General features: G+C 32.0%; 1 protein-coding gene across 3 annotated transcripts; it reads left to right on the top strand.

Moving 5' to 3' along the window:
• Nucleotides 1-14252: 14252 nt before the first annotated feature.
• On the top strand, nt 14253-19713 carry LOC105775253 (zinc finger BED domain-containing protein RICESLEEPER 2-like). Of its 3 annotated transcripts, XM_052621902.1 has the most exons (4): nt 14253-14393; nt 16518-16649; nt 18932-19070; nt 19375-19713. In XM_052621902.1, the coding sequence occupies exons 2-4, from the start codon at nt 16519-16521 to the stop codon at nt 19471-19473; spliced, it is 369 nt and encodes a 122-aa protein (XP_052477862.1). In that variant the 5' UTR covers nt 14253-14393; nt 16518; the 3' UTR covers nt 19474-19713. The 3 variants fall into 3 exon arrangements, with proteins under 3 accessions (XP_052477862.1, XP_012453237.2, XP_052477861.1); XM_012597783.2 differs by lacking the exons at nt 18932-19070; nt 19375-19713 and having other exon boundaries at nt 16518-17898; XM_052621901.1 differs by lacking the exons at nt 18932-19070; nt 19375-19713 and having other exon boundaries at nt 16515-17898.
• The last annotated feature ends 1393 nt before the right edge of the window (nt 19714-21106 follow it).

Raw genomic sequence — 21106 nt, 5'->3', positions numbered from 1 at the left:
AACACACTGTAAATGGATCCCCGATTCGGAAATCAAATAAAAAAGCTATTACTTTCGTAATCCAGAGAGCAAAAATCGATCAAAGGTTGTTATTTGTAGTTTTTATTTATTTTCTACTGTTATATTTATTTTTTTATCATTTATATACATACGAATAAAATAAATAAGAGAAAAGAGAGAAATAACTTGTGTTTTGAGCCTAAATCACCATGAACGGCCAAGGAAAGATGGTCAGAAACTGAAAGGTTTCCGGGGCTTTTGAAGCTTTTTCTCTTACTGTTTGAGGATTTTAAACCCAGATCTGGGCTTAGAGGGGTCGAAAAAACCAAGTTCGGAATTTTCTCTTTTCCAGCCACCGCAGACGGAGGTGCCGGTGCCAGAGATCTACTGCCGGCGCGGTGGCCGATGATCGGCCGATGACCGAATGAGCAGGGGAGGGGAGAGCTTTTCAGAGGTTTTTTTTTAAAAAGGGGTTTAAAATAATTTTTTGAAGGATTATTTGGCTTAAATAGCCTCTTCAAAACGACATCGTTTTGAACTTGGGTTGACCCGAATCTGACCCGACCCGGCTTATCTCCAACAATGCAATTAAAAAGATTAAAGCCGCAACGTCGAATTTTATTTCCTTGGCGTTGTAGCGGAGCAGATTGAAGCCACGACGGCGAACCTTATCTCCCTGGCGTTAAGGCTTGGACTAGCTGAAGTAGAGCGGATTGAAGCTGTGGGCGACGAATCCTATCTCTTCGGCATTACAGTGGAGTGGATTAAAGCCACAACAGCGAATCTTACTCCCCTGGCGGTGTAGTGGAACGGATTGAAGCTACGACGGTGAATCATGTTCCCTAAACATTGCAATTTAAAAGACTGAAGATGGCAAATCTTATCTCCCTGAAGTTGCAGTGGAGCAGATTAAAACCTATAATCCTATCTCACTGAAGTTGTAGTGGAGCGGATTAAAATCACAGATCTTATCTTTCTGAAGTTGCAGAGAGCAGATCGTATCTGGTCTTATCTCCCTGAAGTTGCAGTGGAGCAGACTGAGTAAGAAAGTCTTATCACCCTAAAATTACAATGGGGCAAGCTGAATGAACAAATCCTATCTCCCTAAAGTTGTAGTGGAGTGGATTAGAATGATAGGTCTTATCTCGCTGAGATTGTGGCAGAGCAGATCACATCAAATTCATCTTTAAGTGACAGCAGATCAATTTGAAGCTATAAGTCGTATCTCCCTGAAGTTGCAGTGGAATAGATTGAAGCACTAGTCCTTATACCTCTAAAGATGCAGTAGGAGGGAACGAGGCTGCTTGAAAAAGAAGAGTATCAAGATCCAGCACAACGGGCAAAATCGGGCATTTTTTTAGTCTTTGCTCTGTCCCTGTTACATGATAACGAGTAAAGAGGGGCAGTTGTAATACCCGATTTTGGCCAGCGTAGAAGACCCAAAATATAAACGGGTCTGTAAGACCCAAAATGAGCAGAGGCCCGAATACAGTGGCCCAAAACAGATGAAGAAACCCTAGGGTTTCAGGGGAGAACCAGCACCGCAAGCCGAGCCTCGTACGAGCCAGATCTCCACGCCTTCACCTGTAAGAAATAAACACAAAAGGAAATAAAACCAAAGATCACAGATCAAGAAGGTATTGAATATGATTTGCTTATTTATTTTTATTATGGCTATAAAAAAGCCATTAACACACTGTAAATGGATCCCCGATTCGGAAATCAAATAAAAAAGCTATTACTTTCGCAATCCAGAGAGCAAAAATCAATCAAAGGTTGTTATTTGCAGTTTTTATTTATTTTCTACTGTTATATTTATTTATTTTATCATTTATATACATACGAATAAAATAAATAAGAGAAAAGAGAGAAATAACCTGTGTTTTGAGCCCAAATCACCGTGAACGGCCGAGGAAGTCGTCTCCGAGGAAAGACGGTCGGAAACCGAAAGGTTTCCGGGGCTTTTGAGGCTTTTTCTCTTACTATTTGAGGATTTTAAACCCAGATCCGGGCTTAGAGGGGTCGAAAAAACCAAGTTGGGAAGTTTCTCATTTTCGGCCACCGCAGATGGCGGTGCCGATGCCGGAGATCGACGGCCGACGCGGTGGTCGATGATCGGCCGATGACTGGATGAGTAGGGGAGGGGAGAGCTTTTCAAAGGTTTTTTTTGTTTTTTTTAAAAGGGGTTTAAAATGATTTTTTAAAGGATTATTTGGCTTAAATAGCCTCTTCAAAACGACGTCGTTTTGAACCTGGGTTGACCCGAATCTGACCCGACTTGGCCCGGCTTAGGATCCGCGTGTTTTTTAGTGGAGGGGTAAATTGCGCTTTTAGCCCCTTCGCCTTATAATGTTTTTGCAATTAAGTTTTTTTATTAATTTACCCTTTAATTTATTATCGTTTTCAATTTCGTCCTAATGTGAATGACGTCGTTTAGAGGAGAAGGGAAAATTTCCCTTCCAGCCCCTCTATGTTATTCGCGCGTTCAATTTCGTCCTCCAGACTTCGATTATTTGCAGATTTACCCCAGATTTTTTTATTTACATTTCAAATTAGTAATTTTTTTATATTTTATATTTTATATTTCTCATATTTTTCGTATTTTCATATTTAATTATTTTTTTAAATCTATGTATTTTTTTACATATTTATATATACATACGCATATTTATTTTTATATATGTATGTATACATATTAATATTTTAACCAATTATATATATATATATATATATATGAATATATTTGTTTTAAAATGCAAATGTATGTATTTTTTATATACTTTATAATTTATATTTTTTCTTTATTTTCATAAGTACATCATGTATTATATATGTATAAGTTTCATAGCTCAAGATTTTATATGTAAATTATGTGTATGTCTTTTAATTTCAATGCATATATTATGTGCCTTTTATTCTTTATATTTTGTTTATTTTCTTCATTGGATTATTAATTCATGTTTTCGATTATATGTTAAAAAGAATGTTTTTTATTTTGACCATTTATTTGATATTTTGTATGTGATTATTTTATTATATATATTAACTTCGCTTATTTATTTATTTATATTATTTCTATACAATTGTTGTATGTATTATTGATATTTGTTAAAGAAGCATTTATTCATACATTCAATATAACATTACATCATTTCTTTACTTGATTTTAAAAATTGAAAATGTTCAAAATAAAGGTAATGCTCGTATTTAGGATTTTCAAGAAAGTTGAACCCTAACGTATTGGGTTCCAAATTTCTTCTTAAAATCTAACAAACGAGGATTGTTTTTTTATCAAACAAAATAAAACTTGTCATCGAGAATTCAATATGTTGTGTCCTAACGTATTGGTTGTGACACGTTGATTTCTCGAGACAAAGATTTTCTTTAAAAAAATAATAAAGGAAATATTGAATGTTTGGGATTTTAAGAAATCGTGCCCTAACGTATTGGGTGGCGTTTTCTTCATAAATTTTAAACAATTAAGTATTTTCTTAAATTTTATCACACGAGTTTTTTTTTTGGATAAACTCATTTTGAAGAAATAAAATATCGTGCCCTAACGTATTGGGTGTGATGTTTTCTGTTTCAAAATGAGGGTGTCTTAATAATTAATTTAATTAAGGATCGTATTTTTTTAACTCTCGACATTAAGACATTTATTAATCAACTTGGTACCAATTTTTTGGGCGTACGGGGGTGCTAATCCTTCCTCGTACGTAACTGACTCCCGAACCTGTTTTTCTAAAACTCGTAGACCAAATTTGTTTTTAGGTGGTCCAATCATACCTTAATAAAAGATTGGTGGCGACTCCAAATTCTCATCGACAACTAATTTTTGTTTTTTTTTCCAAAAATAAAAATGGTTTCGACAGTCCCTATCTGTTTCTAATGCGTAATTTGGGTCTAGAGGGTTTGTTTAAGGGGCAATATGTATGATTTTGATTGGTTTCTAATATGAATGCTAGATGAAATGAAATGTCTGATAATTAATTTGTAAACTCCGGTAATGCTCGTAACCCTGTTTCAGCGACGGATTCGGGGTAGAGGTGTTATAAATGAGGTATTGGCACAATTGGTAAATGGGAGGCTTTGTATTTTAAGTATCCAAGTTCGAAACGCACTATGTGCAATTATGTGTGGATTTTCGAGTTCTATCGTGTCCGGTTTCCATGTGTGGGTTTTAGTTTAGTTAGTTGATTTTAGTTTAGATTAGGCATAATGGCTTATTTGACCCTCTAACTTTACAAAAAAAAAGTCATTTTAGTCCTCCATTTATTTTTTCACCCTTAAATTTGTTTTTTTTTTGTCAAATCACCCGAAAATAGGTGGAAAAGTTATTTTTTTTAACTTTGCTGATGTGGCATATACATGGATCGCCACGAGGTTGACACAATAGCATTTAATTAATCTTTCAAATTTTTAAAAATTCAAAAAAATTATAAAAAGTCATTTTAAAAATAAAAAATCATTAAAATGATTTAAAAGTATAAAAATATAAAAATTAATATTTTAAGTTTTAAAAAATAGTTAAATGATGATGTGTTATCCCCATGACAATCCACAAATATGCCACATCAGCAAAGTTAAAAATGTTAACTTTTTCATCTATCTTGGAGTGATTTAATAAAAAATACAGGTTTAAAGACTAAAAAAGAAAGAAAGAAATTGAGGGCTAAAATGACTTGTGTAAAAATTAAAGGGCCAAAAAAATCATTATTCCTTTATATTATTTAATTTCACGCTGTGTTTCCATCAGCATTGTAATAGTTTAATTTTATATTTCTACTTTAATTATAGTATTAAACTTTAAGAATTTAGAAAAAGAATAAAAAAACATATATTGAGTAATCTAATATAATTAGTCTTTACGGTTTTCTTGAAGGATAAGTCCTCCAAAGAATCTAAATTGGAAGTCTTTCCCTGGATGAGAAATGAAGGCCAGAACTAGAGTTAGCTTAGAATAGCATTGGAAAAAGAAAAATAAACTGTTTAAATTCAGGTGTTTCAGCAATTTAGGGTCAAATTTTCCATGATTAGTTAAAGTCAAACTCAACTTCCAAGTCTCTAATTAGACCTTTCCTCCCAGATGTACATGTATTGGTCTTAAAAAGTTGACATCATGCATGAGTCATGCATAAATTTTGGTGGTTGGCATTGCAATGGTTGGAGTTTTTTCATTTGAAAACTACCCATGACTTTTAGGAATAGTCTGCCTCTGGGACTGATCCTCTATTTTTAAATTATTTCAGTTGATGAAATTAATTCCGAGGTTTAACCATTTTGAGTTTGGATTATTTTATGTTCAGATTATTTTTAAATTTGAGGGCTAGGTTTTTTAGGTCGGATTTTTTCATATTCAAGTCATTTCATGTTTAATCATTGTAGTTTAATTTAATTGGCAAATTACTTTGAATCGGATCATTTTATATTCACGTTGAGTGGCTATTTTGTAACTTTTTCATAGTTAGGTGACGAAAAAAGAAAGTTACAAATACTTGAGTGACCGTTTTGTAATTTTTTATAATTTAGATAACCAAAAAAACTAGGCTTAAATGGTAAATTTGGTCCGTAATATTTACATGTTTTGTCAAAATGGCTCTAATTGTAATTTTTGAGCCTTTTTTGGGCATCAACCTTTATTCTTTTTTTCAAATTTCTTTTTTTAACAAATATGATGAAAGTACCGTTAAAAAAATTAATGGGATGATGTGGAACTTCATACGTGAAATATTTTTAATGAAATATAATTTTTACTTAGATAACCCAATAAAATAATTACATGTGGAAAATAATAAAATAAATAAATAATTATGAAGTTAAAAATAACTCTTAATTTAAAGAAAATAAACGTAATTGTCTAAAAAGGGTTTTAAAATGAATGCACACCTTCAGATTTTCGATTTGATTTATTAATTATCTTTTGAAACATCTCTACAAACAAACGAATGCATTCATTTTGAAACTTCTTTAGATAGTTAAGTTTATTTTCTTTAAATTAAGAGTTATTTTTTTAATTTATTAATTTATTATTTTCACATGTTATTATCTCATTAAAATATTCAACGATGAAATTCCACATCATCCCATTAACTTTTTAATGGTATTTTCATTAAACCTGTAAAAAATAAAGGTTGATGAGTAAAAAGGCTGAAAAAACAATTAGGGTCATTTTGACAAAATATATAAACAATAATCATTAAACCAAAAACTATAATTAGACCACTACTAATATAATTTAATCTAAAACTTGGATATTTCGTTTTAGGGTTTTAAAATCAAGTAGAATAATAATAATAAAAGCTGGAACGAAAATCAAATCGAATGAAAAGGAAAATAATTATTTTGTTAAGATTTTGAAGTCAATCATCAATATTTTGAAATATATAATATTCTTTTATATTTTAAAATCAATCAAAATAAAACTTTGATGATCATCATCCTTCGGCAACTCAAGAAAACTTTGATTATCAAAGAAAATCATTTTATAATCAACATTAATATCTTAGAATTTTAGTTGAGCAAAAACTAGTGAGATTTTTGGATTTCAAACACGTGCAAAACTAAAACAAATAAGCAAAAATCTTTTGAGATTTTGAAATCAACCAAATAAAAATAAAACTTCAATTCTTTGTTTTTTTCCAAATTTCGTAATAAAAACAAAAGCAAAAGTTTTCGAGATTTTGATTTCAACCAGGATGTAGATCAAAATTCAAATTCAATCAAGGCCGAAGTCAGAAAATCTTTTAGGGGTCGAAATTAAATTATATATTTTTACGATAGTAAAAATATGATTTCACCATTTTAATATCTATATCTTTATCATTTTTAAAGGATTAAATCAAATTTTTATTATTTTTAGGGGGCTAATGTGTAATTTTAGGGTTTTTTACCCAAATAATATAAAAATAATTAATTACGAAAAATGTAAAGAAAACAGAATAATTATGAAAATAGGCATTTGCTGCAGTATTGACGGTGCCGTCTGACATATTGGCTGCATCAGACTAAAATGTGATGATCTAAAAACTCCAGGGACCTTATATATAAATTTTCTATTTTAATTAGGTGCTGAAAAAACACTTCAAAGGTGCTGCCTAATAGTACGACGAGAGCAAACTTTAAAAGGATGAATTACACCCTAAAATTTATTATTATTTTTATCCTCTTTTAACACCAAAAATAGATTGGCCTCCTATCAATTAGTCTAAAAAGTTTTTCTACCAAAAAGTATTTTTGTAAATAAGTCGATTCTAACGGGATATAAATTTTATTTATTTTCAAAAATGTTTAATTAAAACCTATTTTCATCTCAACATTTAGACGTAATAAAACGACAACGTAAATGACTAAAATGTAATATGTGACAAACAAAAGTGACTATTTTATACTTTACCCTTAATTTATTTATTCATAACATTGATTTAAAGTCATATTGAAATAGAATGGGGCATGAATTTGATTAATAACAATCCTAAAATTCAAAGTTAAGTTTTAAGTATCAATCTTCACGGACACAATGTGAAAAAAAATTTAAGTCACTAGAGTATTAAGCTTGAAAAGAAAATTTTAGATTGAACCCATATAAATTAGGTTGATATTAATATTCATATATGTAATAATTGAATATAATCATTTGGATTCAACCCATTTAAACCACACAAAACCTTCCAATAAGTTGAAGTTATTAAAATAAAAGATTGACATTGTTGTTAAGACCATAAAGTTGATGAGGGTGAAGGTAAAGAGTTCTAAAAACTCATCACCACCTTTCTTCAATAATTACCTCCAAAAGTTTTCACAAATTTAAATCTAAACCTTATCCTAAAATTACCATTTAACAATAATAATAAAGAAATACTCTTTCATAAGATTATGGGAGCATTGAAAGGAAGAGAACTAACTCATACCAAAAAACGAGATTTTGGTGGCAAAATGAAAACAAAACTTGTTGTTGTAGGACATTCATGAATAACGATTTATTCAGACTCAATGGGGCTTTATTTTTGGAAAAAAAGGAATTTGTTTATTGAAAAAATAAAAATAGAACAAAAAAGTTCTTTGTGAAATTCAAAACAATTGATTTTAAATTTTAACTTTTAATTTAATTGATAAGTTTAAATATATGTAAGAATTTCTTATTTTAAGTATAATGGTTTTATGAGAAAATAAATACTAAACATGTTTTTTAGTTTCAATCTTTATTTTCTTCCGCGGAGCAACTTGTGATTAAAAAGATGATTGGATTTGGATCCGCAAATCCAATTTCATTTTATTGATATCAAAATTTTGAAGGTTATATTGAAATTGAGATTTTACATGTTATATTTCCCATGTTCAACATCACCTCTATTTTTATGCATATATTCCATTAATCTTTATTATACTCTAACTTTTGGCTTAAACTTGAATAATCTATCAATTTGATAGATGTAAAATTTTGAGATTGTGTCACTTCATCACTTAAAAAATAATGAATATAACACTCTAAGATTGTACCACATCATCATCTATTTATTTTTAAGTGTTAATGTGGCACAATCTCAAAGTGTCATATTCAGTGTTTTAATAACGATGGCTGGTAAAAACAATGCAGGTAGCAAACATAAAAAAAAATAGAATTTTCAAGTTCAATGATCAAATTGAACGTAGTTGTCAAGTTCATAAGGCAAAGTTACAGTATCCCTTTTTTTTTCATGGTCATTAATAGAATGGGCTTAAATAGAAAACGATCTTCAAATTTATGGACCAAAATGAATAAAAAACCTTTAAAACTAATATAAATCTATTTACTAAGTTCAAGGGCTAAAATTATATTATCCCTAAAATAACTTTTCTATCATGTCGTGTATCATCAAGTTAGGTATTATATGTTGCATCATAACTATTTTCAAAATAAAAATATTTATATAAATTTGTTTCCACACGTTTATTATCATGCTTTAATTTTGTGTGTGTTTTGAGCACGAAAATGATACCTAAACTATTCTTTAAATTTGTTTCACACGTTTATTATCATAACTATTGAATTTTTTTAAAATCTGCTGATTTAAAAAATTCAACACAATTAACTTTGTTTTTCAAATAATTAATAATTTTCATTTAATGTTCACTAAGAGGTGAGACATATGTTTATATTAAATCAAATAAAAATATTTATATTATTTTTAATTTTTCGATCATAATATTCCTAAAACATTACAAAATTTTCAACATTTTTAAATAAATAAAATATATTTTAATTGACCATAATACAAACTATAAATATTCTAAAAATTAAACATTTATATATTTTTAATTTCTCACTCATATTATTTTTAAAATGCTTTAAATTCTGCAATAAGTTTTAAAAATAAATATAATATATTTTAATTTATACAAACAACCAAACCCATCACACTAGATAAAAACTAGTATAAATATATAATATATTCAAATTTAGTTTAATTCACAAATTGGTACTTAAACTATGTTTTCTCTCATATTAGTACCTTAACTTTTTTTGGTCATAAATGGTACCCAAACTGTTTTTTTTTTCCAAGTTGATATATCCAATAGTCATAATGTTAGTCAAACCATTAAGCCTATTTTTAAAAAGGCTTAACCCACAAATTAGTGCCTAAATAATATTTTTTCTCAAGTTGGTGCCTAAACTTTTTTTTGGTCACAAATGGTACCTAAACTATTCTTCTATTACTCATTCTACACCAAACTGTTATATTTTTTTAAAAAAATTCAACTAATAATATATTTTCATGTCATATAAACTTAAAAGGGTTAAATATAAAATTGATACTCGAACTTGCCCACTTCTCCCAGATTTGTACTTCTGGTTTTTCTTTTGTCCCAGATTGGTACCCGAACTTTTTTTTGGTAAACTAAATCGATACCTAAGTATAACATCGTTAAGTTCAAGACAGGTGGCGAAATGAGATTGGGACACGTGGCATAAATGATATCATGATAATGTCATAATCTAAAAAAATATTTTAAAAACTATTTCTTTTTTTTCTTTCTTCCCAATTTCCTTTTTTCTTTCTTTTTCTCTGTTACCTTTCTTCTTCCCAATTTCCTTTTCTTTTCTTTTTCCCGATGACCTTTCTTCTTCCTAATGTCTTTTTCTCTTCTTTTCTTTGCTAAACACGTTTGCTTTTAATGACTGATTTCAATTCCTCTCCTTCATCTTTTGCTACTGTTGTTGCTTCTTTGTTCGACGTAGAAGGTACTGAGAAAAATAAAGTTTCTAGGGATGGAGGAAGCGGTTTCAAATTTGGGCTATAAAGATCCGGATTACCCAATAGACTCGAAATGAAGAATTCATTATTGAAACCCGACAATTAATAAAGTTTCTGGGTAGTTAGATTTTTTCTATTTGTTTCCCGAGAAAATATGAGAAAGAACAAAAAAATGAGGTTTTTTTTTTTTACATTGCTTTCTTTTTAGCTTCTAGGTTTTGGGTTTTATCTCTATTCTATATTTTGAGTCTTGGGTTCATTCTATTACTCATTCTATTATTAATATTTTATTCATTTAATTTAACTTAAATAAAAAATACTTAGAATGACTACGTTGGTATAGTATAAGTGTGATTTTTTTGTTTTCTCAACCTTTCAGTTTTACTCCTCAATATATAAATTTAAGTTTAAATTATTATGATAATTAATTTATCATATTTTTATAAAAAATTTACCATACAAGATGGGTATCGAGTTTTGAGGCCGCGGTTTCATTTTCCCAAGTATGATCCGAATGAACGGGTCATGCAATACTTACAATTTGCGGGATTTGGAGACGTCGCATTGATCCGAAGGTTTGACCTGAGGGCGAACTTAATATCCGCCTTGGTTGAGCGGTGGTGTACGAAGACCCACACCTTCATTATGCTGTGCGAGGAGTGCACTATCACATTAGAAGATGTCGCTATGCAACTAGGGTTACGAGTTGACGATGCTATGGTCATGGGTCGAAGCAAAGTGTTGGAACCTTCAGTACTATGCTGCAGATTGCTTGAACGGTCCCCTAGTGAAGGGGAATAAAATTTCACATGCTTAACATTGGCATGGTTGAGAGCAAATTTTAAGGAGTTATCAAGCACCGCCACTAAGCACGAGATGATGTGTGCTGCTCGAGCCTATATTATACAACTAATCAGGGGTACTTATGCTGGACAACATGTAGGAATTATAGATATATATGTCATCCCTTCAGTTAAGGGATTCTGAAAATATTCTTTTTATTACAATTCATTATTTTAAGGGATCATATCTCCTAATATTAGTATCTTTCCTAACTTAGAGTTTCCTAGATTAGAGACATAGTTTGTATATATAAAGGTGTAATATATTCTATTGAATAATATAGAAATATAGAGAATTACTCTAATTTCTACATAGTATCAGATTAGGTTCCGATTTCTTTCCAACTTAGACCATGTCCGGGACTTCTTATTCTACATCTCCTTCTTCTACTACAGAGATTACTTCAAATCCAGAAAACTTTTCTGGTTCTGATGTTCAATCAAATTGGTCTGGTTTGACTATCACCTTTCATTGATTGAATGGCAACAATTTTCTAGAATGGTCCTAACCGGTTAAGATTTTTCTCTTGGGCAGAGAAAGATTGGGCTATGTTACTGGTGAAATCAAGAAGCATGTTGTGTCTGACACTGGTTTTGCTAAGTGGATGCGTGACAATGGTCAGGTTATGACTTGGCTCCTTAATTTCATGACCTTGAGTATAAGCAGAAACTTTCTTCTTTACACCACGTACCGCTAACATCCGGAGTGCAATCATGAAACCTACTCTAGCACCGATAACATTGTTGAATTGTATCATGTTGAAAATCGATACCACCCTTAAGCAAGGAACCATGCCCATTACTCTCTACTACAATACCCTTACCGCTCTTTGGCAAGAATTAGATTTGTATGCATTAAGATGATTGGGCAGATCCAAGAGATGTCGCCTTTATCAAGAAATTGTCACTCAATAAGGCTTTTTCAATTTCTACAAGGCTTAAACAAGGACCTGAACGAGGTTCGCGGTAGGGTACTGGCTATTTCTCTTCTTCCCTTCCTTCGAGAGGCCTTCTCTATGGTCAATAAGGAAGAAAGCCGAATGTGTGTGATGCTGCTTGATGAACCATATTCCACTCCTGAAGGATCTGCCTTACTGACACATCACTCATCTCCCTCTTCCAAACAGGTGAGACCTTGGTGTGATCATTGCAAAAAGCCCGGCCACTCCAAGGACGAGTGTTGGAAGTGTTATGGTAAGCCTCAGGACTGGAAGTCCAAGAACTCTCGAGATGATAAATCAAGCCTTGTCGCTGCCACATCTGTCACTAGCTTCACCAAAGAGCAGATTGTTGAACTTCAAAAACTGTTTGGAAAGTTTCAAGGGTCTTGTAAGGGTAATCTGGTCATAAAAGAACCAGAAGGTAACCCTTCTTCTACATCATTTTTCTCCTCCCAGTTGACTCCTAATTAGATCCTCGATTCTGGTGCTATAAATCATATGACTGGTAACAAGACCTTGTTTCGCACTTTTTTCCAAACCTTTGGTAAAGTTGTCAAAACGGCTGATAGTTCCTTGTGGAAAATAAAAGGACATGGCACTTGTTCTCAATGAACAAATCGCACTTAAAAATGTTCTCTTTGTACCAAATCTGGCTTGCAATCTCATTTCCGTAAGTAAAATTTCCACAGACTTGCACTGTTTCGCAATTTTTAATGATCTTGATTGTACTTTGCAGGCACTGAACTCAAAGAAGATGATTGGTAAGGCCAGCTTACAGAATGGCCTCTACATCCCCCCTTCCTCTCCTAAAACTGAGATCTTTAAATCTTTCACCGCTTTAAAAAAAGTTGATACTGTTATGTTCTGGCACTTTCATTTAGGCCATCCTAGTTTCTGATACCTTGCAAAATTGCTTCCTGCTCTATTCATTAATAAAAGGCCAAAATTTTTTTCTTACAAAGTTTGCTCTCATGCCAAACATACTAAATAATCTTATTTTCCTTCTCCATACAAGCCTTCTCACCCCTTTGCTTTGATTCATAATGATATTTAGGGTTATTCTCGGGTGAAGAATGCTGATAATTATAAGTGGTTTATCACTTTCATTAATGATCACGGTAGGATAACTTGGACTTATTTGCTGAAACATAAATCTGAAACTGTTGGTGTTTTTGCACAATTTTATAACATGGTTCTCACTCAATTTTGGTCTAAAATCCAGCTCTTTAAATCTAATAATGGCAATGAATTTTTTGCTAGGTCTTTAGGTGATTTTTTCAGGGAAAAGGGCATAGTTCAGCTTAGTTCTTGTGTTGGAACCCCACAGCAAAATAACATTGTCGAAAGGAAAAATAGGCACCTCCTTGAAGTCACTCGTTCTCTTCTATTTATAACTAATGTTCCCAAATATTTGTGGGGGGAAGCCTTATTAATTGCCACGTATTTAATCAACTGAATGCCTAGTAAGGTTTTAAAATTTCAAACACCTCAATCTACATTTTTGCAGCACTTTCCCCATTTTAAGCCTATCTCCTCCATTCTGCTACTTAAAATCTTTGGTTGCACTGTTTTTATCCAAAATATTGCTTCTAATAAGTCCAAGTTAGACCCTAAGTCTTTAAAATGTATACTGGTTGGGTATTCTTCACTTAAAAAGGGTTATAAATGCTATCATCCTCCTTCTAAATGATTTTTTACCACTATGGATATAACATTTTATGAGCAGGATCGCTATTTCACTCCGGCTGAAATTCAAGGGGAGCCATGGAGTGATTTTTAGCCACATCAGGTATCTCCTTCTATTCTTCATTCTTAACCTTCAGAATTGCCACTATTTTTGCCTTTACTTGCAGATTTGTCACCCGTGACTACTCCCATTGATTCTCCTGTAATACCTATCACTAATTCACTCACACCTACTTTAAACACCCTTCTTGAAAATACACCTACTCTCACTGAAAGTAGGAGTATGTAATATTCGGGTAAAATTGAAAAAATTAGATTAACCGACCGAATTTGATTAATCGGTTGGTTAATCAATTTTTTTTGGTCGGGGGTCGGTTAAGGATTTTTGGATTTTTCAGTTAATGGTTAAATCGGTTTGAAACCGATTGGTTAACCGAATTTTTTCGGTTTAACCAAATTTTGTAGGGTAAATACCATGGGCCTTAAATTAAACCCAACCCAATTTATTTTCTCTCGTTGGACTTGGACTGTCCAAGAACCGAACCTTTTCTAGTTTTCTTAATTCTCAACAGGTAAGTAACAGCATTAGAGCAAGTCAGCAACAATCGACTTTCAATCTTTCATAGTTTCATTCTCCCTTTCGTTTTTTTTCCAATTTCTTCAATACCCAAACGCCAGACGGCCAGACCCAGGTTTGCTTTCTTCTCCCTTTCGTTTTTTCCAATTTCTTCAATGGGTCTTTATTGTATTTCATTTTCTGGTAGATATATTTTAGGGTTTTGTTTTGGGGTGTTTATTGTTTAGTTCGTCTACCTTTTTCTGATTTACCTTCAAGGTTTCTGCTTTTCTCATCTGATTTGTGGTGTAAAAACCATGGTTGCTAACCACCCCACTTTCCAACACTGAAAAGGCAATGTCCCTCCTCTCTTCAAACCCAGTCTTGGCAACATTTGTAGCACCACAAGTCTTGAACTACATCTCAAAAGTTTAAAATCCCCTCGATTATGTTTACCAAGTGAATATCGTTTGTGTTTTGTCTAAATTTAGGGGCTACAATTATCTAATTTCTTTTTTATTCTTGGAATTAAGTGAAGAGACAATTTAAAATTAATAAGCTCAAGGTTTTTTTTTTATTTTTTGAAATGATAAACTCAAGCTTGAAATGGTCTAAATTGTGTACTTGCTAGCATCCTACGAGTTGGAAAATAGGGATCATATATTTTCCCAAACTCAAATGTCATTGCATTCGTGCATATGTTGATTGGTACTAATTTATTTTAATCAATGCCAATAAATTCTTCCATGTTTGTTATTAAGAAAGTAATAAAGAGATGGTGCCCTCCGCCCGAAGGTACTCTAAAATTTGTCTAGTATGAGTGGATATGGAGGTGCCCTACGCAATGATAAAGGAATAATTTTAGCCTTATTCTCTGGACCGATCTATGCTCTTGATCCTAATTTGGTTGAATTGTTGGCAATTAGATGTCTTTGTTCAAACCGATTGGCTGCACAAAGTTAAGCTTATTGTTGAATCAAATTCTTTAAATTCTCTTAATGGATTTCCCATGTATTTGCCAAGAGATTGAGGAGCTATCATTGATTTATCCTTTGTGTTTGTTGTTAGCGAAGCAAACTGTTTAGCTGATACCTTGGCTAAAACAGGCATGGAAAGATCATCTTTATATTTAACTTCTTCGTAATTTGTTGTTGATCTTGCTCAAAACGAAGGGATTTATTGGAGGTGGATTTTTCTGGATGGTCTCATTGCTATGTTTTTGTCCCTCTTTATGAAATGCAGGGATTTTCTCACCCTGTACTGTACTGTTTTACTTTCTTAATAATAATAAAACAAATATGTATGTTGTTGCTACAGAAATAGGCTATTATAAATTATATTTCACAATAAAAACATACTTAATAACACACCGTCACCTAAAATGGTTTTTTTTATAGTTTTTAGATTTTATATAATTTATATAATTTTTTATTTTAAAGTGATGAAATGACACAACCTCAAAATGTCCTATAATCACACCTTAATGGAATCTGGGCTTATTTAGGAATTAATGTGAGCACAAAAGAATTACAGAGTTAAGAGAGTAAATGTTAATTTATCCCTCAATTCTTTTGTTTTATCCGTCGTCATCTTTTAAATCTACAGTGGTCATATGTTTCTTCTTTTATACATATGTGATAGATTTATAAGTTAATTACATTAATATAATCACTTAATCTTATTTTAATTTTTATACTATGTTTGTTATATCAGTTTTAATTAAAGAAGTATTTGTGCAATTGTGCTCATGTTGGTGGGTTCTTTTATAATAAATAATTTTTAATAGTAGAGGAAATTTTTTTATATTTGTAAATTAATATAATGTGTATTTATAAAGATTCACTGGTTGATTTAGGATCCAAGTTCAATCGGCTAGAAAAATATTTAAAATATAATTATTTTTTACATTAATTTATAATTGATATATTTAAATAATTATATAATTAAAAGAAAAATGATTTATAATTAGTTTTTTAAACCTCGAGCATCACCGCCCACCGAGTAAACAAAACCTTCTTCTGTAAAATGGTTGAGTAGTTGAAAGAACACTATCATTTTTCATTTACTTCTATTTTTATGGGTCGACTCTTTATCATCTCATTTGGGGAGGAAAGCGTTTTTTAGTCCTTAAAACTTAAAAACTCTATATTCTCTCTATTCCCTTTATTCCATTTATTCTTTCTATTCCAATTTCAACCTTTGTTTCTCCAAATTGATGACTCGATATTATTTTAATTTATTATATACTTTTTTCTAGCAGAATGTCAACCGAACCAACATCTATTGAGGGTAGTGTTACACCTCCTACTTCGATAGATTCTGAAAATTCGGGAGTTGGAGCTTCAAGCCAAACAAAGAGGACTACCGGGAAAAGAAAAATTGCTCCTCAAAGGTCAGAAGTTTGGTCTCACTTCACTAAGATTATAAATAGTCAGGGTGCAAGTAAGGCTAAATGTAATTATTGTCAAAAGGAATTTTGTTGTGATATGAAAAAAAATGGTACAGGGTTATTGAAATATCATATTGATTCATGTAAGAAAAATCCTAGTAATGTTGTTGAAAATACTCAAGGACAACTAGTTTTACCTAGAAAGGGAGTTGAAGGGGGGGAAGGGAATCTTTCAACTTGGAGATTTGATCAAGAAGTATGTAGGAAAGGAGTAGCACAAATGATTGTGATTGATGAATTACCTTTCAAGTTTGTTGAAAGTGAAGGTTTTAAGAAATTTATGTTTGTGGCATGTCCTAGGTTTCATATTCTTTCACGAACTACTATGACTAGGGATGTTTATCAATTGTATTTAGATGAAAGGATCAAGATAAAACAACTTTTGAAAAGTTCTTGTTCTAGAGTTTGCTTATCTACTAACACATGGACTTCTTTCCAAAGAGTTAATTATTTGTGTATCACTACTCACTTTATTAATAATGATTGGAAATTAAATAAAAAGATTTTAAACTTTTGTCCAATTTCTAGTCATAAGGGTGAGTCCATTGGGATGGTGATTGAGAAATGCTTGTTGAATTGGGGGATTGATAAGTTGTTTACTGTTACTATTGATAATGCAAGTTCAAATGATGTTGCTATTGGTTATTTGAGAAAGAAATTAAACCCTCGAGGGGGTTTAGTTCAAAATGGTAAATATCTTTGTCGAAACCATTTTTCGATAAAACAAAAAAAAACTTTAGTTTTCAACTTAAAAACGAAAATTGGAGCCGCCACCGATCCTTTACTGAAGTGTGATCGGGTCACCTTAAAAAACGATTTTGGTCTGTGAATTTTGAGAAAACAGGTTCGGGAGTCAGTTACGCACGAGAAAGGGTTAGCACCCTCGTAACGCCCAAAATCGGTACCGAATTGATTATTTAATGTCTTGATGTCAAAAGTTTGAAAAGGTTTTTAAAATATGATCATTGTATTTAAAAAACTTGTATAAATCAAATTACACATTAAAATAATCTTATTTAGGGAATATTCGATTGTTTAAGTTAGATGAAGAAATCGAGACTCAATACGTTAGAGTATAATTTCTCAAAATTCTAAAACTTTGAATATTACCCTTTTTATAGGAAAAATTTTATCTCAAGAAAACAATATGTCATACCCAATACATTAGGACACAACATGTTGAATTCCCGAAAATGATTTTTATTTATGCGTTTTGAAAAAAAATTCTCACTTATTTAGGGTTAATTAGGAAAATTGAAACCCAATACGTTAGGGCTCAATCTTCTCGAAAATCTCAAATATCGAATATTACAATATCTTGAAAGCCTTTGAACAAAAATGGTTTTAATGCTTTAACAAAATCAAACATATTTTTTCTTTTAAAAAAACAAAATGTTAATACAACACGAAACAAATACTTTAATAAGAATTATAAATGTATATGTATTTGCAATATATATATATAAGTATAATATATAAGTAAATCTTGAAAATATGTATATGCATACATTAAAATACATATATATAGATATACGTATATTTAAGAAAATGAATGAAATATATAAAACAAAAAAACAAAAAACTTATAATAATTTCTAAGATAAAAGTATGTATATACATATTATAAAAAAATACATGTATATGTGCATGGATTATAAAATAAGGAAAATGTATATGTATTATAAAATATAAATGTATATAAAAACTATGAGAATAAAATAATAATAAAATATATATATAAAATATGCACATGTATTTATAAAAATATATGCATATATATTATAAAAAATACGTGTGTAAATGTATAAAATAATAATAATAATAATAATAATAATGATAAATATAATAAATAATATAATAATAAGCATACAATCAATATCAATAATATTAAAAAAATTTAAAAAAACTAAAATGACAGGTTAAGGATTAAATTGAAAATTAAATGAAGTTTAAAGGCCGAATTTAAAGATAAAAAACGTGAAAAGGGACCAAATCAGAACACGCGCAATAGGAGGAGGACCTAAAGAGAAATTAATCCATTCTCCCAAAACGCAGCGTTTCAATAAGGATTAAAATAAAACAATTTCAATATTTCATAGAAAAATTTAAAAACAAAAAAAAACCATGGTTTTGAAATAATGGGAAAATGAAAAGGATTAAAAATGTAAATAGCCCATTAAGCAAGGCCTACTTCTAACCCTAATCCCATTCTAATCCATTATTAGCCATAGCAGCCGCAAAAAGATGGGAAAAGAGAGGAAAAAAAACTGCTTTATCCTCTCCTTTATTCCTCACGCCGGTACTCTCCCCCCTTTTCAACTCCGATTGAAGCACAGCAAGGGCACCGACGGCGCGCCACCACTGGTAAGAACCTCTTCCTTCTCTTTACTTTCGTTTATATATTTTTTTAAAAACAGTAGAAAAAAATGAAAACAAAAAAAATAGTTACAAGAAAAATGGAACAAATAGATCACCTTCAAAAATTATTTTCTGATTTTCTGTTCTTCTTTCTTTAAATCTCTTTCAAATACAATTTTTACTAACCCCTTTTGCAGATTTTATTTAGCTTTATATAGCCGAAAATAAAAAAAATAACTCCCCCCTTTTTACATTTTATTGTTATTTTCTCATTTATTGCCTCTTGTTTGCTGTTCGTGGCTTATTGCAGGTACCATTGGCGAGAGGTCGTGTGCAGAAGCTGCTGAACGTGGGCGGTTGTCGTGATGTGGGTGGTTGCTGCGGCGCTAGTTCACTGCCAACTGATTAGGGTTTCTGCTGTTTTTTTTTGTGTTGGGCCACATTGTATTTGGGTTGATGTAATTTGGACCTTGTTTGGGCTTCACATTTTTATTTGGTATTATTATTATTTATGTACGGGCCCGGGTAAAAATTGGGCATGACAGCTGCCCTTCTTTGCTTGTTGACGTGCAACGAGAACATAGCAAAGACTTTAGAAATGACCAATTTTGCCTGGTCGTGCTGGATCTTAGTGCTCTTCTTCTTCAAGTAGCCCCATTTCAACCTACTGTATCTTCAGAGGTATAAGAATTGGTGCTTCAGTCCATTCTGCTGTAACTTCAGATAAGACTGGATGCAATCTACTCTCTGCAACATCAGAGAGATAAGATCTACTCGTAATCTGCTCTCTGTAACCTCAGAGAGATAAGATCTATGGTTTTAATCCGCTCCATTGCAACTTCAGAAAAATAGGATTGGATGCAATCTACTCTACTGCAACTTCAGAGAAATAAGATCTGTGGTTTTAATCCGCTCCACTGTAACTTCAGGGAGATAGGATTGGTACCTTCAATCTGTTTAACTGCAATTTTGGGGAAACAAGATTCGCCGTCGTAGCTTCAATCTATTCCACTGCACAGCTAGGAAAGTAAGATTCGCCGTTGTGGCCTTTATCTATTTAATTGAAATGTCAGGGAAACAAGATTCAACATCGTGACTTCAATCTGTTCCCCTACACCGCCAGGGAAGTAAGATTCGCTGTTGTGGCTTCAATCCGTTCCACTGTAATGCCAAAGAGATAGGATTCGCTGCCCATGGCTTTAATCTGCTCCACTTCAGCCAATCCAAGTCTTAATGCTAGGAAGATAAGATTCACCATCGTGGCTTCAATCTGCTCTGCTGCAATGCCAGGGAAGTAAGATTCGCCGTTGTGGCTTCAATCCGTTCCACCGTAAAGCCAAAGAGATAGGATTTGCTATCCACAGCTTTAATTCGCTTCACTTCATCCAATCCAAGTCTTAACACCAGGGAGATAAGATTTGTCGTCATGGTTTCAATCTACTCCACTGCAACGCTAGGGAAGTAAGATTCACCATTACGACTTCAATCCGTTCCACTGTAATGCCAAAGAGATAGGATTCGCTGCCCACGGCTTTAATCCTTTCCACTTCAGCCAATCTAAGTCTTAACGCCAGGGAGATAAGATTCGCCGTCGTGGCTTCAATCTGTTTAACTGCAATGTTGGGGAAACAAGATTTGTCATTGTGGCTTCAATCTTTTTAATTGCAACGTCAAGGCGATAAGACTGGTGTCTTCGATCTGCTTCCCTGCCAGTACAGGAAGGCAAGATCTGCCATTTTCAACCTACTCCCCTGCTACTCAGAGAGACAAGGCTGGTATCTTCGATCTACTTCGCTGCCAATACAGGAAGACAAGATCTGCTATTTTCAGCCTACTCCACTACTGCTCAGGAAGATAAGGCTGAAGTTTCACCGGTTTTTTCTTTGGGGAACATGACCTGTATAATTCAATTTATGAACCTAATTATGCCTAGTGATTAAGATGTCATGATCAAAATAAATCAAATGCCCCTAACTAGACGTGTATGAATGACATTTGAATGAATGCAGAAATGTCATTCTCTCCGAGAATGATCCTTCTTT

Source organism: Gossypium raimondii, chromosome 10, assembly GCF_025698545.1.
Source record: "Gossypium raimondii isolate GPD5lz chromosome 10, ASM2569854v1, whole genome shotgun sequence".
In the NCBI taxonomy this organism is placed as follows: domain Eukaryota; kingdom Viridiplantae; phylum Streptophyta; class Magnoliopsida; order Malvales; family Malvaceae; genus Gossypium; species Gossypium raimondii.
This window is presented reverse-complemented; position numbering and strand designations above follow the sequence as displayed.